The sequence below is a fragment of the Acanthopagrus latus genome, chromosome 24, assembly GCF_904848185.1.
Source record: "Acanthopagrus latus isolate v.2019 chromosome 24, fAcaLat1.1, whole genome shotgun sequence".
NCBI lineage: Eukaryota > Metazoa > Chordata > Actinopteri > Spariformes > Sparidae > Acanthopagrus > Acanthopagrus latus.
The window spans coordinates 15,937,048-15,960,435 of NC_051062.1; the positions used below are offsets into that span (position 1 = coordinate 15,937,048).

General features: G+C 44.3%; 5 protein-coding genes across 15 annotated transcripts in view; 2 read left to right on the forward strand and 3 right to left on the reverse strand.

The window, feature by feature from the left end:
• dytn (dystrotelin) overlaps positions 1 to 2,917 on the forward strand; it is a 44,878-nt gene extending 41,961 nt beyond the window's left edge. For 3 of the 5 annotated variants that reach the window (XM_037090531.1, XM_037090533.1, XM_037090534.1), the window contains exons 10-16: positions 69 to 232; positions 344 to 664; positions 757 to 913; positions 998 to 1,044; positions 1,162 to 1,303; positions 1,386 to 1,884; positions 2,154 to 2,917. In XM_037090531.1, the coding sequence (XP_036946426.1) occupies positions 69 to 232; positions 344 to 664; positions 757 to 913; positions 998 to 1,044; positions 1,162 to 1,303; positions 1,386 to 1,884; positions 2,154 to 2,254 (1,431 nt within the window). In that variant the 3' untranslated portion in view covers positions 2,255 to 2,917. The remainder of the gene's footprint in view (positions 1 to 68; positions 233 to 343; positions 665 to 756; positions 914 to 997; positions 1,045 to 1,161; positions 1,304 to 1,385; positions 1,885 to 2,153) is intronic. The other 2 variants (XM_037090536.1, XM_037090535.1) reach the window with 2 other exon arrangements.
• Positions 2,390 to 10,731, reverse strand: zdbf2 (zinc finger, DBF-type containing 2). Of its 3 annotated transcripts, XM_037090530.1 has the most exons (11): positions 10,595 to 10,731; positions 8,686 to 8,798; positions 8,296 to 8,336; positions 8,170 to 8,200; positions 7,686 to 7,782; positions 7,433 to 7,590; positions 5,035 to 5,689; positions 4,832 to 4,957; positions 4,399 to 4,748; positions 4,104 to 4,263; positions 2,390 to 4,024 (listed from the first exon to the last, which is right to left on the reverse strand). In XM_037090530.1, exons 3-11 carry the CDS (start codon positions 8,315 to 8,317, stop codon positions 3,203 to 3,205), a joined length of 2,421 nt encoding a protein of 806 aa, XP_036946425.1. In that variant the 5' UTR covers positions 8,318 to 8,336; positions 8,686 to 8,798; positions 10,595 to 10,731; the 3' UTR covers positions 2,390 to 3,202. The 3 variants fall into 3 exon arrangements, with proteins under 3 accessions (XP_036946425.1, XP_036946424.1, XP_036946423.1); XM_037090529.1 differs by lacking the exons at positions 8,686 to 8,798; positions 10,595 to 10,731 and having other exon boundaries at positions 2,390 to 3,166; positions 3,207 to 4,024; positions 8,170 to 8,312; XM_037090528.1 differs by lacking the exons at positions 8,686 to 8,798; positions 10,595 to 10,731 and having other exon boundaries at positions 8,170 to 8,312.
• arl11 (ADP-ribosylation factor-like 11) lies at positions 8,871 to 20,862 on the forward strand. 5 transcript variants are annotated; one of them, XM_037090552.1, is made up of 7 exons: positions 8,871 to 9,918; positions 10,631 to 10,763; positions 19,128 to 19,193; positions 19,278 to 19,393; positions 19,477 to 19,654; positions 19,863 to 20,007; positions 20,561 to 20,862. In XM_037090552.1, the coding sequence occupies exons 2-6, from the start codon at positions 10,716 to 10,718 to the stop codon at positions 19,989 to 19,991; spliced, it is 537 nt and encodes a 178-aa protein (XP_036946447.1). In that variant the 5' UTR covers positions 8,871 to 9,918; positions 10,631 to 10,715; the 3' UTR covers positions 19,992 to 20,007; positions 20,561 to 20,862. The 5 variants fall into 5 exon arrangements, with proteins under 5 accessions (XP_036946447.1, XP_036946446.1, XP_036946445.1 ...); XM_037090551.1 differs by having other exon boundaries at positions 20,587 to 20,862; XM_037090550.1 differs by lacking the exon at positions 20,561 to 20,862 and having other exon boundaries at positions 8,876 to 9,918; positions 19,863 to 20,276.
• eef1b2 (eukaryotic translation elongation factor 1 beta 2) lies at positions 11,181 to 13,503 on the reverse strand. The gene is made up of 7 exons (XM_037090548.1): positions 13,344 to 13,503; positions 12,554 to 12,676; positions 12,339 to 12,477; positions 12,191 to 12,257; positions 11,735 to 11,860; positions 11,479 to 11,546; positions 11,181 to 11,317 (listed from the first exon to the last, which is right to left on the reverse strand). The coding sequence occupies exons 1-7, from the start codon at positions 13,421 to 13,423 to the stop codon at positions 11,231 to 11,233; spliced, it is 690 nt and encodes a 229-aa protein (XP_036946443.1). The 5' UTR covers positions 13,424 to 13,503; the 3' UTR covers positions 11,181 to 11,230.
• On the reverse strand, positions 19,875 to 22,790 carry ebpl (EBP like). The gene is made up of 5 exons (XM_037090549.1): positions 22,372 to 22,790; positions 22,007 to 22,076; positions 21,688 to 21,826; positions 20,557 to 20,785; positions 19,875 to 20,007 (listed from the first exon to the last, which is right to left on the reverse strand). Exons 1-5 carry the CDS (start codon positions 22,546 to 22,548, stop codon positions 19,978 to 19,980), a joined length of 645 nt encoding a protein of 214 aa, XP_036946444.1. The 5' UTR covers positions 22,549 to 22,790; the 3' UTR covers positions 19,875 to 19,977.
• Positions 22,791 to 23,388: the final 598 nt, after the last annotated feature.

A 23,388-nucleotide genomic window follows, 5' to 3' on the forward strand; every position in this document is an offset into this window, starting at 1 on the left:
AAAGAATAACCTCAGCTGCAATTGATTAGTGTTCATCATGGCGACAAACAGATTCTGCGTGTCTACAGGTGTTAACCCCGACAGCAGGTGAACAACATGTGTTGTCATGGCTGCAGAGCGAACCACACCTGTTGCTATGGCTACCCACTCTGTATCGCCTGTCTGTCAGTCGGAGCGTCAGTCACAGCGTTCGCTGTCACACCTGCAAGACCTTCCCCATCACTGGACTCAGGTGAGCCATCATCCAACAGAGCGCTTCTTTCAAATGTAGCCAATAAACACAGGTTCTTCAGTTGTGTATGTGTGTGCGTGTGTGTGTGTGCATGCGTGTGTGTGTTTTCAGGTATCGCTGCATGAAGTGTGTGAACATTCACGTGTGTCAGAGCTGCTTCCTGACGGACCGACAGACGAGAAAACACAAAACTCACCATCCAGTGCTTGAGTTCTGCACACAGGTAAACAAACACAGGTACCATCACACAGGTAAACACACAGAGGTACCATTACAGTTGTCACTTTGTGTCCATCAGCCCACCTGGAGAGAGACTCTGTCCTCGTTAGTGCACAGCGCTCGTCATGCTGTGTTACCACGGCAATACGCTCAGAGAGAAGATGAAAGGAGGAGGGTCCTGATGTGGGCGGAGCCAGGAGATACTCAGAACAGGTGAGTCAGATGACCTCATCATTTATAAAACATAAGTTAAACAATTAAACGCTTTCATTAAACACCTTTTAATAATCTAAAGTTTTTGTCAGGGCTCCGCTGCCCTCTCATCCCTCTGCACGATTGGCAGCCTCAACTGTCAATCACAGTCCCTCCTCTGACAGAGATGTTTCCTGTGATGCCTTGGTGCGATCTCCTCTCTGCGCCTCTATAGCTCTGCAGACTGATGAGGAGACGCAGCCTCCGCAGGTGACCTCTGATCAACTCATCAATACATGATCTATATATTGATGATTCTTATTGATTATTGATAATCATAATGTGTTGTTGAAGGCGGCGGCTCTGATCACTGAGGTCAGAAACCTGCAGAGAGACAAATGGTGAGAGATCACAATCAACCAATCACAGACTGGTCTGGAGTCACAGTTCAAACAATCAACCAATCACAGACTGGTCTCGAGTGTTGGGTCATCGTTGTCTTTTATGGTTGTTCTAAGGTTGTTGGAGCAGCAGCTGCAGGCATGGAGGCTCACTGTCCAATCAGAGCAGGGCATCCTGGAAGACAGGTGCTCTGAGATGGAGGTTACCATGGAGACACTGAAAGAACACAACCTCTGTCTGCAGGGCATGCTCACACAGGTGAACACATGGGTAGACACATTGGTAGAAACACAGGTAGCCGCACGGGTAAACAAATTATGTAAACTAGTCTCTCCTACAGGCTCTGAACAAGATGGAGGCTCAACAACTCGCCAACAACACCCCACGGAGCGCTGACGACAACACGTCACAGAGCGCTGACGACAACACGTCACAGAGCGCTGACGACAACATGCCAGGAAGCGCTGACACACAGAGAGAACACGTCACATTTATGTCTGATACAGATGATGAGGAAGAGGAGGAAATTGTGCAGCTGAAGACAGAAGACGAGTGTAATGAGGAGGAACATCAAACTCCATCTCCCACAATGCACCTGGACACACCTCCATCACATGTCATCCTCTGTGAAGAGGAGGAGCCTGCAGGCGACGGGCTTCTCTGTCATCCAACAGGAAAATGGAATGGAGCAGAGGAGGTGGGGACAGAGGTAGAAGACACCTGCCTGTCTGAAGGAGAAGAGGATTGTGGGATTTGTAGTCCAGAGGAGCTGCTGCAGAAGACTGTGGACAGACTGAAGTCGGTAATAGAGACAGACAGGTGGAAAGAAAGACAGACATGTGAGTCTTTTATTGATTAGAGAAGAGAACAACCACGCACAGATCGTTCTAAATTAATATGTAGGATGGAAACTAATGGATTTATTTCATGAACTTTTCAGAATAAACAAGAAAACTTCAGTTCTGTAAGATTGGTTCAGTTCTGACTCAGTGGTTTTATTGTTTGAGACTCCACAGCAGTGAGATGTACAATGCTGGTTTTTACAGACTGTCTGTGAGGAACCTGAAGCTCACACCTTCTCTCTGTCACTTTAACTTAATGTTTCCAGGTGAGAAGAAGAGGGCGGATCTTCTGGAGGCTGCAGAAGAAGTGGGAGACTCGATACACCACCTGGTGGAGGCTGTGAGAGCAAACGATAACACACACTGAAGACCTGAGGGCACACACATACACACACACACACACACACACACACACACACACACACACACACACACAGGCTCTGTAACTAACCTGTGATGATGCTTCAGTCCGTGTCTGGGACTCAGAGACCACAGAGACTCATTCAGTTTATAAAAGTTGTTTATTCAACATGAGCTCTTTAAATATTTGAATAAACAAGTGTAAATGTATAAAAACTGCAGACATTAATAGACAACAACAGTACCTGAAGGACGTCTCACCTGACACTCAGGCTTCAGGTGTGTTCATGTGGAGACGTTCAGCTGCCAACATCAGAATCAAATATTTCATTTTCCATTTGTGTGCATGAACACATTCAGTTTTAATTCTTGTGATTAAGAACTCACTAAAAACATTAAATCTTATGTTAATTTTATGTGTATAAGAATAAAAACTTAAAAACTCTCATCAAACATGACATGAAACAAAGTTCTACAGTTTGAAGACAAAATGTAAATGTATCTATTTTCACCATGATAACATTTAAATGTTGGATCTTATAATTAATTTTATTTCATGATGTTTGATAAAGAATTAAAAAGCTGCTCGTGTTTGAAACTGAAAGTGTCAAAGTTCAAATCATGAACCAGAAAATATCAAACTGGAAAACAAAATAAACATTTTAACATCTTTAGCCTCAAATGTTTCCTTTTCTCATTTGCACACAAATGTAAAATGACTTTTTCAGGTTGAGGATTTAATTTCAATATCAAAGTCTACAGACTTCCACATGGAGTTCATTAAAGCCTAGCAGCCTCTTTTATAAACAGACTCAATCAGCAATCAAGTTTAATTACCTGATCAAAAATGATTGATCATTTAACGTCCTGACTGCCGCCTGGAAGCAATCTGTTATCTGTTTAAAAGGGAGGCTGTTACCTGGCCAGGTATCACATTACCTGACCAGGTGCTCTGCTACCTGCGGCTCCTGTCGCAGCCCCGCCCCCTGCGAGCCCTCCCTCGGCGGGGTGGGGGGGAATAAGGCGGGCCTGTCGAGTCGGGGACCCTCCTGCTGGGTCCTGCTCGTCGCAAGCCTTCTCTCCTGGGCTGCAGGGGCGTGGCCTGAGCCCTGGTTCTCCTCTTGGAGACTAGGGAGCGCGTCCTGTCCCTCTTTCTGCCCCTCCCCCGTTCTGACCTGTTGTGAGGTGAAGGAGGTGGGGCTTGAGGATTCATGACCCGTGTTCTGGCCGTGTCCTGTTTGTCTGTCTGTGCTGAGTCTCTACTGAGCGTGCTCAGGAGGAAACTGTTAGCCTCTCCTGGCGGCCTATCGGCATTCAGGTCAGGACTCAGACTTCTGAACAACTGGCGGACACACGATGGCGGCAGGCTGGAGGGGGCGGTGCCTCTTCGCCACAGGAAGCCTTTGGGTGGGTTCTTGAGGATGCGGTTGCTGCTGGGGTCGTAGAACCTGACAGGAAGTTGTTTGTATTTGACCATTAACCCCTGCAGGTCCAGTGGACGTCTCTTCTTCCTGCAGCGCTTAGCTGCAGGTGTGCAGGTCGGGGCGGGGCTTGAGGGCGAGCAGAGCAGATAGACCAGAGAGGTGCGAGGCTGCAGAGGTGTAACAATGTTTGAGTATGAAGGAGGGAGGCAACGCCACGTCTTAACATCAGGAGTCCTCTCTGCTGTATCCTGATTGGCTCTAGGGATGCTGGTGGGAGGAGCTTCCGCAGGTGGCTGACAGACAGCTGGGACAACCAATCGGACGGTCTGAGTGCTGTGACTCACTTTGACCACCTGAAGAGACGCACAACAGCTTAAGTTTTTCTACCAACAGGAAGTGACTTCAGACAGTGACAATTACCCTTGTTCTCACCTGACACCTGGATGCCACTCTGAAGGCCCGCCTCCTCCTCCTCCTCCTGACATTTGCAGAGTCATCTTCATCACCGTCCAATAAGGGCAGCGCGCCACCATCTGGCTCCACCTCTTGGTTCTCAGCTCGGCCCTTCTTGTTTTGACTTCGCCTACCATACCTGATGCCGGTGACATCAGCAGAAAAAAAACCTTCAGGTATTTAATAACATCAAAATATAGTTAAAATCAGGCCTAGACAACACAGCACAAGTGAGTGTGTATATGATAACAGCACAGGTAAGTATGTGGGTCACCTGGCCAAGGATTCGCTGTCGAAGTAGCAGATGAATCTGTCCCGTCTAAACTGCCGAACCAGTCTTTCCACCTTCTCCTCGTCCTCCTGTTCGATTTGGGTCCAGGTCTTCCCCCTGAAGGATTCTGGGATGTGTGCCGGGGCTGGCAGCACCTCCTCTATCGGCAGAGTCCAGAAACCCTCCTTCTGCTTGGCTCCGTCACCTGCTCGCCGCTCGCCACGGAGGGCAGAGTCGAGCTGGTATGAGTACACCTGGTCCTCCAGGTCCACCTGAACATCCATCAGACGGCTGAGGTCCTGCTCGTCCACATGGCTCACCTGGACAGGAGTGTGTGCGAGCAGTGTGTCATGCTGTAAACCAACAGGAGAGAAACAAAGTTCAGAACAAACAGAAAACAAAATGACCTCCTGGACTGCTGCCACATCCCTCATACCTGCACAGGTGAGTCCCAGTCATCACTCTGTGTCTCCATGGAAACAGGAAGGCTGAAGTGGAAGCTGTCTGTCTCCTCCTGCTGGCAGGAAGTGGAAGTGACGCCATAACAACACATCTTTATCACCTGATGGACAAAACACACTTAATCGGCTGCTCCTCCTGATGTCAACAACGACATGTAAACAAGTCAAACAGACAGACCTTCTCAATGGTCCGGTCGAGAGGGTCACTGTGGTCCGAAGAGAATGTCTCCTCTTTTTGAACCTCTCTTCTCTCCTTCTGCCAGCTCAGCCAGGGCCTCAGGTCCGAGGAGGCCCTGGGGTCAGGCTCCAGGTCAGACAAGACCCTGGGACCAGGGTCCAGATCAGGGCTGGGGCCAGGATCCCTGCAAGGCCTCAGGTTTGAGGTGGCCCAAAGACCAGGGTCTGGACAAGGGTTGGGGTCTGGAGCCCTGAGGGGTGGTGAGGAGGAGGACTCACTGGCTTTCCTCCTGTTTGTCTTTCTGTGGGCCTTCCTGTGGACCGGGGGCGGGGCCTGAACATGTGGGGGCGGTGCCTGAATGTGTGGGGGCAGGGGCTGCACGTGTGGCGGGTGGGTGTGCCCTATGGGGGCGGCCCCCTCTTCCTCCTGTTCTCTGACCGGTGCAGACACCCTCTGTTGAATAGCCCCCTCGTCTGCTTGGCTGTGTGTGCAGCCCTCTTCCTGACAGGTCGGCTGACAGGAGGCGTTGTCAGAGCTGGGCAGGTGTTCACGGGTTCCCAGCGACTGGTTGTCATTGTCAGAGAAGCAGATTTCATCAAGCTCCTCCCTTGGCAGAGGAGGGGCGGAGACTGATGGGAGGTCAGCGTGTGACGGTCTGATGGAGAGACCAACATATTAAGCGAGTTCAAGATCACGCAGCCCTGTGCAGTGTTGCGCAGGGCTGCCTAAATCGTGATGCATGCTGGTTAAAATGTGTCCATTTTATGTCCTGGATGGGAGTGGTTACTTGATATCATATGACCTTAAGTTACAGTGGGAGCAAGGCGGCTGCAGAGCAGTTGAGCAGTTGCTCTCCAGGTGCTGCGTGAGTCTCCACCCACCTTCATGACGTCAGGACTTTGCCCTAATTGGGTTTTATCATGAATAAACCTTCCTCCATAAAATCCTTCATGTGACGCAACAACCCTGAAAGATGTCGTCAACAAACTGCTCAGTTCTGTCACCTTGTGGTGATGATAAAGAAGTGCTTAACTACAGACAACACAGGTTCAGTGTTATCTGTACTGTCCACTCGTATTAACCCTTTCTGTACCTGTCACATTAACAATACAAAGAATTATCCTGAAATATTCTGTGTGTGATGAGATGCGCAGCGGGACAAGACATCCGATTCACTATTTTGTTCTGATTATTGTATTTCATTTATTGTAAAAAATGTTGCTATAAGAAAATGCATCATCTTATGTGTCTTTATGCATGTTTGTTAAGGCAGGAACACACCGGCCAAACCATTGGACATCTGAAGCGTTTGGAGAGACTCGGACGAGGTCGGGAACAATTATGTTTGGTGTGTTCAGCAGCGTCGGAAGCTTTTGGAGCCGCGCGGACGTTGTCTACTCCGACTGAACATGTGAAGTCTGAGGAGGAAGGCCGTTGGGTTCTCTGATTGGTTATGTGCTAGCGAATCAGTGCGGTGTGTGGGAGGGTCGGAATACTGTGCGCCCATTGGTTTTCTACGCACTCCGTTCCCTCATTCCCCGTTTTCATGTTTTGCAGTACCAGCATGAGACTAATTGTTATCTCCGTTTAAGACAAATGAATTGTGTTTGTTTGGTAATGCCTCGATGCATGTTTAGTATGCAGCTGTTTTTATCCGAAATAGTTAAGTTTCGTTTTGATTGAAAGTAAAGAGAGTTGTGTGCATAAGCCTCTCATTTACAGCTCACAACACAAGCGCCACCCGCTTATTGCATCTCGTGCAAGCGCAGAACGTACACGCTACTGTGCAGTAGGCAGCACATCGAAGTGGTGTGTTTCAATGCAACTTTTCTGCGGAACGGGTCAGACAAGAGACAACGGAGTGGTCGGAGAGAGATCGGATAAGGCAGTTGCACGTGTGGGCGGTGTGTGGGGGGCTTTAAACGTGGTCAGCAAATTCCCCTCAGCTGTGATATAATCATGCACCTCAGCACAGTTGTCATCATAATAATTAATAACTGTTGTAATAGTATTGTATTTTTATTGGGCAAGACTTACTATTTTGTACCAGATAGACAAAGTTCAAATGTATTTAATGGTGACATTACTAGGAAAACAGAACATGAGCATTTACAGTAAGACAACATTTAGGCTTTTCATCTACTCTTGATAAACCAGTTGGACCATTAATGTGCCACTGTGTGACCGTCTGAAGGAAAGTAATTACAACATATCCATGTTTCGTCACGTCTAGAGAGTAGAGAGTGTCCAACATGATAGCAGCGTTTGTATCCCCACCCCTGCAGTTGCCAGCTGATTTCGCTGATGCAGGAAGTCAGATGGAGTTTAACTTGACACGCCTATTATTTAATCAGTCAGTAAATCATTCAATCAATCTGGGTGTGTTTGTTTTAGTTACCTGAGGTCCTTGTAACGATGTGGGTGGTGCTGAAGGACATCCTGCAGGAAGCGCTCCAACAGGGTTAGTTTGGTTCTGCTGCTGCTGGTGGAGGAGATGGTGCTGGAGCCTCGGGAGGACGCCCGGACAGAGTCCAGGTGTTTGAGACTGGACAGGTGCTGAGAGACGAGATGTATGATGTCATTAACATGCTGTCAACTCTGATTAGACAGCACACAACACATGACCTCAGCTCTGTGTGAGGTGTTTGTACCTGGTCCAGGTTGCTGTAGAGGATTCTACAGTATCCACAGTAACCCTGTCTGCTGGGCTGACACTTGGATGGACCTGGCTGAGACTCCGCCCACATCCTGTCAGACAGAGAGGGGGTGAATAAAATCTTTGACCTCTGAAAACAGCAGCTGTTTTTAAAGTAACAGTTAATGTAAACCTGCAACCTCTGGTTGAGCTGAAACAATGAATATGTGAATATTCTGACAATAGTTGGGTCATTCTCAGATTTCAGAGTTTGATGCCATTCTTTGTAACACAAAAACTAAATTCAGACAAAATTTATAGAGACACTTTTACTCTTTTCTGTTTCTCTATCACACATTTCAAAATCATGGTCACATTCCTTTTCTCCTAAATTTTGATAAAAGTGAACAGTGTTTGGTTGGTGGAGGAATCTGAACTCATGACCTTTGGATATCTTATATCTGTGATCAAGAGAGAGAAAAGTCAACAAGTAGACTCACCTGCTGGTAGACTCCACCTTTCTCTGGTCATCTGACACACACACGCACACACACATACACACACAGACAGTATAATCAGTGTGGTAATGATATTAAATCTTTCATCAGTGTGTTTCCAGTGTTTACCTTCATCAGAGGAGTCTGACATCCTGCTGCTGACTGGAGCTCTGAAACAGATGTGATTGGTATTGATAACGTGTTATTTATCAATCAACAGGTTCACACACCGAGTCGTTTAACACACGTCACTTCTTTGAACTGAAGCAGAAATACTAAGCAAACATGGCTGCCATCTGTCTGTTGTTACAGGTGACTTTCAGACTGTGAAATCACCTGAACTACCCGGGAACTACCGTACCCAGTGTTATAATGTCCAGGTGAGCAGCAGCACACATCACATCCTCACTGACCATTAATGTCAAATAACGTTTGCCATTTTGAATATTAATATTTTGTTGATTTACTGTAAAACTGAAACTTATTTGTGACGTTAATGAAATGTGAAAGACATCTCACCTGGATGCAGTGCAGTCAGTGAGTAAACTGTCCAATAAGAGTACTCCATGCTGTAACCAATGGTAACCAGGTGAGAGTTTCAGGTGGAGGGTCCATGAGCCTGAGGAGGAATGCTAACAGCATGCTAACAGCTATTAGTATCATGCTAACAGCACAACAGCAATAGAATTTCATAGCAATTAAAAGTAATCATTATTATTGAATGTTATTGATGTTTCTGTCCATCAGTCCCTCCAGAAAAATGCTGAGTTTTTTTGTGATTGTTGCAGGCCAAAATCCTTGATTATGCGGCATGTTTTCTCAAATAATGCGATGGAATATGCGGCATATTTATGCAATTTTATGCAATGAAATTGCGGGAACTTGCAAAAAATGTAGTTTGATGAAGAATAGAAAAAAAATTGATTCCCCCAACACCCTGTTCTCACTCGGCTACTACCTTAATGTAACGAGTCATTTCTTATTACTTCCTATGATAAGCAAGCATACTACATCACAGAAAGTGATGGGAATATTTAAGTTCTCATCTTGTTTTATATCGTCTTAATAAACACGTGACTCAAAATTACAAAACGTTGATGAGTCAAACAAGTTCTGTAGATTTACAAAAGGAAAATGTTACAACTTCTGTAAAAATGAATAAATAAAATTAAAAAAAAAAAACAATGTGTGCTTCCTGTTTTTAGAGGTAGCTATACAAAACGGACATCTTCCGATGCACAAAGTGCAATCTCTAACTGTAAAAGGTAAATTTACATACTACTAATATACTTACAACTGTAATGTTTGTGAAACTAGTGTGATTTTTTTGTTGGCAAATGAGACGGATTTGCAGGCTTTATCATGGTTTCATCACAGGCTTTGCAGCTTTTCGATGATGTCCACGTCGCGTAATTACGTCACTTCATAACGTTCCCATGGCAACAGGGGAAAATAGCTGCTCTTGTGTGAAGTAAACGCAATATTTTTCAACTTTCTGCTAAGATATATGTGACGTTTTTGCAACGAAAATGCAGGGATTATGAAATTATGGAAGCTCCGCATATTGTGCGCGGAAATCGGCGATTTAGGCGGCGAAAGGGCGGCGCATAAATATGCGGTCTTGGCTGATTATGCATCGAATAATGCCATGGCATAATCGCGTTTTTCTGAAGGGACTGGTCCATTTATGAAATCATCACCAGACGAGTAGCAGAAGATCAACTAACACAAAGGCATCGATTCTCATAAGAGGTCTGTCCATAACAAACTGCTTCTTAATCAACCAATGGAGCCAAAGAGTCAGTGCTGGTCTGTCATCGATTAATAGCCGCTATACTGATCCAGAACAATAATAGGTCACATGATAGTCCGAGAGAGCAGGTATTGATCTCTGATTGGGTACCTCACTGTCACAACTTTATTAAAGTCAGACGGTGAACAAACATTTTACAGACTTCTGTTAAATCAATAAACAATCTTTGATTGATTATTGATACACTGACGGTAAAATCAACTACACGTTCTTATTATATATAAATAACAATAAATTATATTTTTATTCAGACATGCTGTCGTCTCTGTGACGTACACTGATTACAGTACAGCTGTAACTCTGCTGTGATTGGATGCCGCTCCTCACTGCGCTTTGATTTGTTGTCTGAGTGAGGCTAACTAGCTGCATGCTAACATGTCCAGTTTAATCACGGCTCGTTAAAACCGTCCTTCATACGGACACGTGGTCATCATAGTGACGTGGCTGGTGGTGACGTGTCATCGCCGTTACAGCTACTGTTAGCGTTAGCAGACTGCTAGCTGTTAGCATCATGTTAGCCTATTAGCAGAGCAGCTGTCCAAAATATAAGCTGATTGTCTGGTTCGGCTGAATGACCCAGATATTAAATAATCGATAATCGATCCGTTCGATTACCTGGCACTTTGTTTGTTGTTGTTTACTTTCAAACAGATTAAAGTCCTTCTTCCGCCGCGCGCTGCTCCGCCGCTCTGTTTAGTTTCCGGTCTGATTCTTCTTCTGCTGCTCCAACTCCGGCATGGCGGGAAACAGCCAGAGAGCAGCAGGGACACGCTGCCACCCGCAGGTCAGATCGGGAACTACACACACTCCACATGTCTACACACAGAGCGCCTCCAGCAGGTCACACACAGAACTACACCTGGACATCTGATCTAAAGATCTGGGGTTCCGTCCAACATTATTCAAACATTCCTCATGTAAACAAATCAGCTGATTTATACAGTGACATCAGCAGAGATAAAATGATAGGTTTTACAAATGTCAACATGTGGATCCAGCTGCGCTGAGTTTGACTGGTGGCAGCAAAGACAGAGACTAAAGGAAATCAGAATGTTGGTAAATAAGTACAGGAAATATTCTGATAAAATGCCTTACCATAAAAATACTAATAACCCTCCATGTTACAACATCAGAACTATTCTCTGATCTCAGACTGAAAGGTTTGACAGTGGTTAGAAAATAAGCATCAGACACTGGTGACTTTTTTTTTCCCTTTCAAGTGCTTTATTAAAAATGTCATGTTTGTTGGATTCAGATCTTGTTGAAAGCCGCAACGTCCATCGACTGAACAAAGTCCTCGAAGGCTGTGATCTTTTCCTCCAGGATGTCTGTGCCCACCTGACAGATAGCACACAGGGAAAAGCAAGTTTAGAGAGACAAAACATTTACTTCAGCTCAGAATTTAAACATTAAAGTCACACCCAAAGGATTCCAAACTGTCTCCAATCTTCCACAGATTTAAAAAAAGGTTTCAAACCACCACAGGTAAATGTGCTCACCTTGTCATCTTCAACCACACAGCCGATCTGCAACTTCTTTATGCCGTAACCAACTGGAACCAGTTTAGCTACAGAAACAAAAATCATCATTAGATAACTGATCAAAAATCAGTCAGGATCTTTGACTGTTCCCTGCACAGTTTTCAGATCAGAAAGTTTCATCTTATGTTCAGCCGAAAGATGGTGAGTTAGATCATCATCAAGTCTGCACAGATCAATAATCCGTCCCAATAACAGTAAGTGATCTGACTCTTACACTGTCCCCAGACCAGCCCATCCATCTGAATGCTGCGCACACACTCCTCCAGCTTGGCCATGTCTGTCTCATCATCCCACGGTTTGACGTCTAATAGAATTGAAGATTTGGCGATGAGGGTGGGCTCTGTGGGAAGAGGGAGGAGTCAGTTACCATGGAAGCCACTCTGTAGGACTAACAAGAAGTCAGAGACTCGCTCAGACAAATGAATAAAAAAAGGTGTCCATCAGGCAGTCAGCCGAAAGATGGTGATAGGTTAATCATCATGAAGAGTCAACCAATCGGGGAGTAGAGATTCAACCCTCTGAAGAAATCTGGTTTCAGCCACAGACGGTAACTGTGGCCTATCAGGAAGCTCCCCGGGAGTCATGTGATCCTCACTGCTGCCCACTCATCAGTACTGTTCCACAGTGCTGTGACTGGCTGTCAGTCTGATATCAGTGTGATGTCACTTACTCTTGGCCTTCTTGGCAGCGTACTCTGCCAGACGCTCCTCCTTTAGCCTGGCAGCCTCAGCATCTTCCTGCAAGGCACAGATCAGGGAATAATTCAGAAAAAGGACAACAAGAATAGATGCATGGCGATGACATCACTGTGACATCACCTCATCATCGGAGCCAAACAAGTCAATGTCGTCGTCTTCATCGTCATTGTCTTCCTTTGAGGTGGGGGTGGGGCCTGAGGTGGTGTCTGCCACACCTGCAGGGCCGTACTGACCTAGGGGCTTCTTCACACCTGGAAGACTGACACAGGAGGCGGGGCTTAGGCACTGACCTCAGGTACATCACACACACACACACACACACACACAATCCTCACCTGTTCTTCTGGCTCTGGTATGACTTGATGTGGTTGTACCAGCGGAGAGCGTGGCACAGGTCTGCAGAGGGGGCGGCTGAGATCGCGTCGAAGACCGCCACATCGGCCTGGGAGGGGACGTACCTGAGGACAGGAAGAATGTCATCAGTACGCACACCTGAGGACAGAAGGTATCAGTGTGTGGTCAGTTGTCTTTGCTGTCAGACATACAGCTTCTGATAAACTTTGCACTCTTACATTGAAAACTGATAAATTTTATTGACCAGTTGTAAAAGTTTCATTAGCTGTGTGTCTGTTGATTAACATTTCAACAAAGTTGTATTTGCTGTTAAAAAAAAAAAGCTGCAGCAAATAAACCACTGACAGACAGGAGTCTCGTGCCTGGTGTGCTGAGCTGTTTAGTTTATTCTGACAGTTGATGTTCAATGTTAATGTCAGTGTTCAACGACTCTGCAGCTTCATGCGACACGTAGCAACATGGAGTCAGTTAGCATATTAGCACCATGTGGCTCGGTGCGGACATACGTCAGCATGAATCTACCTGTAACTTCTCTACAGTGTTCAGTTCACACCTGTCACACTGAAGCGGAGACTTTCTACAGCTCCACGTCCACGTGTCGTGTTTAGTTAACAGTTACGCTCTCTGCGCCTCTAGCAGCCTATAAGCTAACTGTTAGCTGTTAGTCGCTGTTAGCTCAGCGCGGAGCCAAGATGGCGGCGGCGCCGCCGGCAGCTGCAGGTTGTCTGTGCCGGAGTTTGTGCTCTTCCTGCCGCGGGATGAAGAACTCACCCCTCGATGTAGCTGCGGGTCGACAGGAAGTCGTTGAGCACTTTGAGGCCGGAGGCTGATTTCAGGTCACCGAAGCCCATGATGAGGATGATCCGCTGCGCACGAGTCGGAGGAAGGAGCCGCCGGAGGAGCGAGGAGAAGGACGGAGGAAGCGTGAAGGGCCGCCTTTATACCCGGGGACAGACCCCTCCTCAAAGGACACCGCTCCTCCTCCTCAGCGCCGACCTGGAGAAGGAGGAGAAGGAAGAGGAAAAAGTGGAGGAAGAAGACTGAGCTCTCACAGAAGTGATTTACAGTGAAACTCGGACTGAAGTGAAGAAGAAAAACAAACGTGGCAGAATAAGGTCCAGGCTTTAAAAGCACAAAATGGAGGTTCATTTTTTTCTGTTCAACATTAAAACTCTTCTAAACTACATAACAAAAAACGATGTTGACTTTAATCTTTTACCTTTGTCTAGAACAACAGCAGTGAAACTGGAAGTCAGCCTAAATGAACTTAATGACTCTAGCTGAGTCTCAATTCAGGGTCTGCATCCTCTGAAGGACCCGGCCTTTGTGGTCTTTGAAGGCGAGTCCTTCAGAGACCTTGTTAACCACGTCAGCCATTGTTAAATGGGACGGTCTAGCGTGTGAAGCATTTCCTGGTTGCATCACCAGATGTTTTACCCTTACGTCTTGATTTCTGCCACCCAGGCCCGCGAACGTGACAATCTGCATCACGCGATGCAGCCATTTTCTTTCTTTCTTTTTCAGGCGTGCAAAGAATCTTGGGATATGTGAGGCCGCGAAGGATCGTAGCGGTGCATCCTCCAGAAAGAAGGAAACGAAGGCTGCATTTGGAGGAGCCTTCTAACTGGGACAGCCTTCTTCAAATGCTCCTCTGAAGGATGCAAACCCTGAACTGAGACACAGCAGGTGATATGAATCAGAGGCTGTGTCTCAATTCAGGGGCAGCACCCCCCAAGGAACCATCCTTCACTGCCAGCAAAGGCAGGCTTCTTCAGAGAGACCTGCAGGCCGCATCAGTCAGTTGTGAAATGGGACAGTCTAGCCTTCGAAGCATATCCTGGTTGCGTCACCAGATGTTCACAGCCCTACCCGCATCATGTCACTATTTATGCTTATTCCCAGGTCTGCAAAAGTGACAAGATGAGTAAAGCTTGACTGTCAGATCTGTTCAAGCTGCAGGAATTCCTGATTTCCTTTTTAATCCTCCTTCATGTGGACGAAGAGGAGAAGCGGCTGGTTTATCTCGGGCTGAGAGGACCGTGGAGAGGTAAACCTGTTATTGAACCCACAGTAATGTTATTATTATTATTATTATTATTATTATTATTATTATTATTATTATTAGCAGCTAGCTAACAGTTTGGGGTCATTAACATACCGATACATTACCTTAATGCTGACATATGAACTGCTGATCGCCACATATGATTTTATTATAATTTTAAAGGCATTATATTTAAAGTTTGGTGGATAGTTTTGTTTGTTGTAATTTATTATTATTATTGTTATTGTTGTTGTTGTTATTATTATTAAATTATAATTCTTGTCTCTTAAATCATTCTCAGTGACATGGCAGCTGTGGATGGAGTCAGAACTGCAGACCCTAACCCCAACCCAGTTGATGGACGATGTGGTGGACAGAGGACACTGGACCCCCAGACACCCTGAGTGCCGACCCAGATGATGTCCCACTGACACCATCCAGCCCAGCAGCACTGCAGGGACTCCTGCTCAGCCTGTTACTGTCCATCATCTGTAACTGTTATAATATTGTTTTTGTTAATACTGAATAATAATCTGTAAATAGTTATTTATGCTGTAATTGTGTCAATAGTTGTACATGTTAAGACCTTAATAATAAAAGAAAACTTTCAATCCCTTGTTGTCCCTGAAAAGTAGCGCTTGATGCCGTCTGCTGTATAAATTGTTCTTAAGTTGTAAATACTGAATGGAATAGACAACGTGTAACAATAAAACAATATTTTATTTCATGAATGACATAAAATGAACAATTATTAACAAATAATTTAAAAAGAACCCATACATTAACTAAATAACAGAAATATTGTAAGGATTGTTCTCTGGAGCAGAGAAGAGCCTCTCCATCCTCGAAACAAGAGAAAAGATCAACATCAGATCACATTAACACAGGGATGCAAAGATTTACAGAAAGTGACATCAGCACTGACAAATCGGCTATTTATTATTTATTATTATATATTATTGCTTTACTTCCATCCAGCTGCAGAATGTTTTGCCCTGTGAACAAATGTTGTTCTGACCTCGGACAGTGATGAAGCTCTCTGTTTGCTCCCTAAAACACAATGAAATGTAAAAGATGTTTTGTGTTACGTAAACAGACAAAAGAGTTCTGATACAGCAAAAAAAATATAGTCATCATAAGGATAATCATACACTTAGCTCTTTATTCCAACGTTTAGCCAGACTTTACACGGATCACAGCCTGATCTAAATCTATTCATCTTGGTCCATTAATGTACATGAAGTAAAACAAGTCTATAACATCTCCACAGTCACAGTACGATATAAGATAGAAGTCTGAATGTCTAATGTTTGACAGTAAAAGGCATCAAGCTGAGCATTGCCAACGTATTTTAACTGATATTTTGAGGTTATAAGGTCCCTTGAAATTTAACATATCTGGCATTTGATGCTCAAATGAGTAAAAACCGAGTATGAACCCAATATTTACATTTAAATGAGAGATCTGCGCCACTTGAGGAACGCCATCATTTATGTATTTATTTCTTCTCTTTGGGCGCGCAATGAATCTTGGGCAATTTGTAGCCTGGAAGGATAGTAGCCATGTGTCCTCCCGAAACAGGCAATAGAAGGAGGCATTTGTGGGGAGCATTTGGCGAACACTTTGAATTGCGACAGGCTTCACGTGGAGTAGTGACATAATTGCACTTCAAATACGCACTATGAAGGATGCTGCCCCTGAATTGAGACACAGCCAGTATGTGAAGCAGCAGCTGTGGTTTGTGTTGCACATGAAGCCCCCGGTGGACAGAGGTGGTACGACGTCATGTCATTAGCTGAGCGACACAAATGCAAAAACACATTTTTCTCATCAATAATTACAGAATGGAGAGTGTCCTGTCCTGTGCTGTGCTCCGATATCCATACTTCCTGTACTTACTATACCTAGTTTTAGTACTTAGGGTGTTCTGATATCGATCACAGCGAAAAGAAGTGTACCTACAGGACCCGGATGGTGCCCTCATAACTTAATTTTTATTTTTTTTAAATGGCTACTGAGAGGACAGCACCTGCAGCGGAGCCATAGTACAGGACTGTAGGATTGTAAAGTAAAGTCTTGTTCACCATTCAAAGTGGGATGTTTTTGGTGGGTGACGAGCCGCGGCGGATGTCGCTATCGTAATTTCCGGTAAGGACACCATGGAGTACTTGATATGTATAATTCACCCATTCTTGTCAGGTGTGTGAACACTGATGTTAAGTGTGTGTGTGTCGATAACGGCTGCTGTAACACACACACACACACACACACACACACACACACACACCCAAACACACACACAGTGTGACATTCAGACGTCATCAAACTGAAGCTTCTCTTTAAAGCAGCCTCAGGCACCCCACCTGCCTCTGACACAAACATGTAGTCAGACCTGTCATACAGTCACGTGACCTGCTCTCCTATTGGCTGATGACCCTGAACACACCTGAGGGATGTGACAGGAGTTTCAGTCAGACACAAGGCTCAGATCAGCCAGAGGACGAGACACACCATTTAAAGGAGAGAAGAACAAACAGGATTTAAAGAAGAAGAAAAGCAAATCAATGGGTCTGGCTCACAGCTCCAACTCTCCTCAGGTAAATGAAGAACACACCTGTCTCGCAGGTTTCCTCCATCAAGACACTGACACATTTAACTCCTCGTCTTTCATCAGCAGAGACAGAGTTTCACAGAGTTTATAAAGTGTCTCCAACTCAACAACTCACTAAACTGACAAATTTGTTAAGGGAGTCTGGGGACTTTCTCCACGGGGACCCTGCTGGAAAAACCAGCATAGACCAGCATACCTGGTGACCAGCAAGACCAGCATATGTTGTGTTTTGGTGCTGGTATGCTGGTCAACAGTTATGCTGGTTTTTCCCAGCAGGGTTGGTCTGAATTCAACCTTAATCAGCAGCAGCATCGATGTTGGTGAGGGGATGCTGGTGACCACCATGGGAGGTGTCAACAACTTATTTCATACTGCAGAGTATGAGAAGGAGTGAAGTTGGCTGTGAAAGTCCAAATAAATACAGGACACAGACTCAGTGAGGTCGTCACAGTACACCAAGTTTCAAACCTGAAAGATTTTTGGGTCATTTGAGGACACCTGGAACAAACTGTAAATACTGCACTAAATATACAAAAATAGAAATGCAACGCTTTGTTTGTTGCTCCTGTTTCTCTCACGAGTTGAATTAAACAATTGTATAATTTTTTCTCTTTAATGAATACAAAATAATTACTTGTTTCAGATGTTGAGCACACATTTGTTAAAATCCAATAAGATAAGCCGTCAAGATGACAGGTGTGGCAGATCAAGATGCTGATTGAACAGGATTCATGCACAGGTGTTCTTCACCAGCAAGACTATGCTGGTAGGCCAGCATAATTAATGGGGCCTTACTGGTGGACCAGCTTCATCATGCTGGTCCACCAGCTAAGGCCCTGTTTCCCTGCAGTTTGACCTCTCTTTTACATGAAAAACCCTGTTTTTATCACAGAAAATGATAATTTCTAAAATCTCTGGCCAAAGTGGAGATGTCTGATTACACCGGTTATGTGTTGCCATGTCAACTGGGAGAAATGGGGTTCTCAAACATCACATTGTGTGCCAGAAAATGCTTAACGTCATGTGAGCGCCCTATGTTTACAGGAACAGGAAGTTGCTTGTTTTATTTGTTGTTGATTCTGATTAGCTTGAATGGCTTTATCCTTCTCCCTACACTGCTGCCCATAGGTTTGGCACAGTTATTATGGTGCTCGACGTCGTATTTATGTGGGTTGATATCACTGACAGCTTTTTTGAAAACAATGTTGTGTGCACAATGTTATTATGGAAAACAGGGGTGGGAAATATCTGTTTCTCTAAATACCGGCTATGTGTAAATGGGGCGTAAACCAGCACCAAACCAGCACTAACCAGCATAGACCAGCATGATTTCCATGCTGGTCTATGCTGTTTTTTTCAGCAGGGGACAAAGAAGTCGCCTATATTGTTCCTGTTTAGTGTCTTTGTAACATGTGACATGTTTAGATCAATAACATGTTTCTTCTTTCATAAATGGAGTGTAAATGGTGAAATCAGTGTAAACAGTGTGTTCAAACAGCTGATCAATGTTGGCAGGTAAGACTTTAGCACTTTAGACACAGAAGCAGACAGGCTGGTACAGACATGCTGCCACAAACTGACACTTTTTACAAGGAGACAAACAACTTCAGCTGAAAGATTTAATGCTGAATTTACAAGGACACAATGAGTTAGAATCTGTCAGAGACTCAGTTTCACAAAAATATGAAGTTTGTTTTAACTCAACAACTCAAAAATCACTACATTTGTTAATGGAGTCTGGTGATGTTGTGTTACTGGTTCAAGGATTGGAGTCGAAACAGGTTGGCACGGTAACAGAAACCAAACATTTAATTCACAGTGAAGCACATGGAGGTCAGACACCAGATACAAAAAGATACAAACAGAACGAGAACCTGAACAGGTTTATCTGTGTGTTCAGGTGATCGTGATGGGTTTAGACTCAGCTGGAAAGTCGACCCTGCTGGCCAGACTGCTGACAGGACAGGTGAGCGTCCTCTGAACAGGTAAATACATCATGTCAGCCATGAACTGCATGTCACACAGACTGTGGTCCTCTGTGAACCCGAAGGTAATGGAAACATCTCCGACCATTGGATTCAACGTGGGAACTCTGGACCTGGACAAGAAGACGTCTCTAACTGTGTGGGACGTCGGTGGACAGAAGAGCATGAGACCCAACTGGAAGTAAGGAATCCACACAAACAAACAAACAAACAAACAAACAAACAAACAACAGTGATACATGAAAACTGGTGAATAATTCTCAGGTTCTACCTGGACGACTGTAAGGCGCTGGTGTTTGTGGTGGACAGCAGTGATCCAACCCGGATGCCGGAGGCGCAGAAAGCCCTAAAGAAGGTTCTAGGTGATGAGAAGTTAAGAAGAATTCCTCTGATGGTTCTGGCAAACAAGAAGGACCTCCCAAACTCCATGACCATACGAGAGGTAGGAAACCTAATCCCGAAACAGCTCCACGTTCTCCACATCAGCTTCTAACAGACCAGTGGAACTTTATCCAGACAAACCAAGAACTGAAAGAACTCAGCTGCAGTCAGAGAACGTCTTTAAATTAAAACACAGTAAGCAGAGAAGAGCTGATTCCTGTTCCCTCCTAAACTTCACACTTCTAAAGCCATCTTCTTCCTCCCCTCAGGTCTCCAGGCAGCTGGATCTGAACAGTTACAGCGACCGGCTGTGGGAGATTCAGGCCTGCAGTGCTCTGAAGGGACTCGGCCTCCAACAGGCCTTCATGTCGGTCAGCAAACTGATCAAGAAGAGCTAGGAGGAGGAGGAGGACTGTAATTATTAATTAGTAATCCTGAGTGATGGCCTGTGCAGATTGAATAATAAATCTTGAAGATGTGAATTTGTGCTGTTTGATAATCGAACTCTGAGGAGCATTAAAGTGTCATTTCATGGATTTTCTTCTAGTTGAGCTCCTTAAAATTGCAGTAAAATATAGTTGTTGTTTTTTTCAGCGAATCAGAGTGCAGTATTCTAACATCTGCCCGGTAATAGTCAGACTTATTAAATGAATCTCAAAGTGGATTAAATGTTTTCACTTGTTGATGGGGAATGTGTCAGGTCTTTAAGTTATTGTGCTGAACTGAGGATGAGGACTTCAGATTTCAGATTTCATCTATCGATATTATCAGTCATCAGGTGATAAATTGATCACTGATGAGTTGTAATCTTCATTTAATTTCAGATATCAATACAATGATCAATTACAGTTGTTTCTGTCACTGGGCAGCTGAACCACCTGTTTGAATGTCCACCAATCAGTGCAGACATGACAGGATTAATAACGCTTATTGATAATCAGTTTACATCTTCTTCCTTTTTATGTTGTGGTCATCTTGTCCGAGCGTGTGCAGTCTCCTCAGAGAGATCCATGATTGGATCAGCAGAAGAACTGGGACTACAACCCAGATCCCATTGAAGAAGACCAGGTAGACCCACATGTGGAGCCGGCTGGACGTGTCCAGGTGAGGACTGCCCATCAGCCAATCAGGACAGAAGGTCATCCAGCCACCATACAGCTCGCACACGCTCAGAGCCACCTGCAGCCAGTGTCTGTAAACAAACAAACCATACAGGAAGTGTGTGTAAACAAACAATAAACAATACAGGAAGTGTCTGTGAACAAACAATGAACAATGCAAGTAGTGTCTGTAAACAAACAACACAGGAGGTGTCTGTAAACAAAGAAACAACACAGGAAGTGTCTGTAAACAGCCAACAAACAACACAGGAAATGTCTGTAAACAAACAATGAACAATACAGGAAGTGTCTATAAACAAACAACAATACAGAATGTGTCTGTAAACAAATACCACAGGAAGTGTCTGTAAACAAAGAAACAACACAGGAAGTGTCTATAAACAAATAACAAAGGAAGTATCTGTAAACAAACAAACAAACACAGGAGGTGTCTGTAAACAAGCAAACAACACAGGAAGTGTCTGTAAACAAACGACACGGGAAGTGTCTGTAAGCAAACAAAAACAGGAAGTGTCTGTAAACAAACAAACAACACTGGAAATTTCTGTAAACAAACATTGAACAATACAGGAAGTGTCTGTAAACAAACCATGAACAATATAGGAAGTGTCTATAAACAAACAACAATACAGAATGTGTCTGTAAACAAACACCACAGGAAGTGTCTGTAAACAAAGAAACAACACAGGAAGTGTCTATAAACAAATAACACAGGAAGTATCTTTAAACAAACAAACACAGGAGGTGTCTGTAAACAAACACAGGAGGTGTCTGTAAACAAACACAGGAGGTGTCTGTAAACAAACAACACAGGAAGTGTCTGTAAGCAAACAAACACAGGAAGTGTCTGTAAACAAACAACACAGGAACTGTCTGTAAACAAACAACACAGGAACTGTCTGTAAACAAACAATACAGGAAGTGTCTGTAAACAAACAACACAGGAAGTGTCTGTAAACAAACAGACCATTACCTGTAGTACTTGTCCTTCAGTACTGCGTGTATGAGCAACAGAGCAAGCATAGAGTCGAGAACGACAGTCAGAATCTCGATGGAAACGATCGTCGGATCAGAAATCAGCCAACGACTGTCAGCTTTACCGTACTCCCTCCCTACAGACAGACAGACAGGTGGAGAAACAGACAGGCAGGTGTCAGACAGGAAGTGACAGAGGCAGTTAAAGTACCTGCAGCTGTCTGTCAGATTAATGTAGTAATAAAAATACAACATGTCCTTTATTAATAAAGTACTGTGTGGTACAGAACAAAGTATCAGAGAGTAGAAATACTCACAGAGTTCAGCCAGCGGACCCTCTGATGTCTCCACCGTCCCGACCAGAGACATGTAGACAAACGGTCCTTCCTGAGGACAAACAACAAACAATAAACAATAAACAACCAGAGACATGTAGACAAACGGTCCCTCCAAAGAAAAACACCAAACAATAAACAACCAGAGACATGTAGACAAATGGTCCCTCCTGAAGACAAATAACAAACAGTAAACAACCAGAGATATGTAGACAAATGGTCCCTCCTGAGGACAAACAACAAACAATAAACAGCCAGAGACATGTAGACAAATGACAGTGACAAGACATCCAAATTATTACTGAGTGAAGACAGAGACATATGAAACTGGTCCTGAACGGTCGTACCAGTGTTAGGTGGACGATGACATCATAGAAGAGCCACAGTAGAATCCACCTATCCTCTGCAGAGCTCTGCCCACCATACCTGAGTGTTAGTAGGGCTGCAGCTAACACCTGGATGCTACATGCTAACAGAGATAGGACAGAAACCAGAGAGAGTCCGGGGGGCACCACTGAGTCCATCTGATGGTATAGGAGAAGAAGAAAAGGGATGGAGGAGGATCAGGAGGATGAAGAGGCAGACCAGGAGGAGCAGCAGGATGTGGTACTGGAAAAGCTGAAGTACCACGAGGAGTAAACTGGTAGTAATCTGGCAGCACTCTGGCGTAGAGGTATGTCCTCAGACTCAGCAGTACTCTAAATGAAACCACACATTGTGTGTCTGAAATTCAGTCATGTCATGTCAGTCATGTTGGGTTCAAGTCCCACCCTTCGACCATCCTATTGGCTCCTGAAGAGAACACCCCATTCCTGGCCCCGCCCCTCCTTTATGGCGACACCAGAGGTCAAAGGTCAAACCAGACTTCATTCAGAAAACTACAGATTACATAACTCAGTGCTTCTATGTTCCTACAACTTCTTACACCTTACAGTAGGTTCAGTAAAGAACAAGTGTGGTTCTTTATAGGTTCTGTTCTTAATAATGATAATAATGATAATAATAATAATAATAATAAGAAGAATAATAAGAATAATACACTAAAACATGTATTAAAGTCACACAAATGACTTCAAACATGAACAACAACGATTTACACCAATAAATAAACAACAGAATAAAGTAGTAATACTAAAAATATAAATCATTGTTCACTTTCTTCTGAAGTAACTCACCTGCTGAGAAAAATAATTAATAATAATCAGTTTTATTGTAATCAGATTACTAAGAGATTAAAATAAAGTCGCATATTTATGAGGCATATTATATATTATGTATTAGATGAAGAAGAAGAAGAAGAAGAGTTAGTGATCGTCCAGCAGGAGGCGACACACTCACACCAGGGGAGTTATTGACCTATTTTT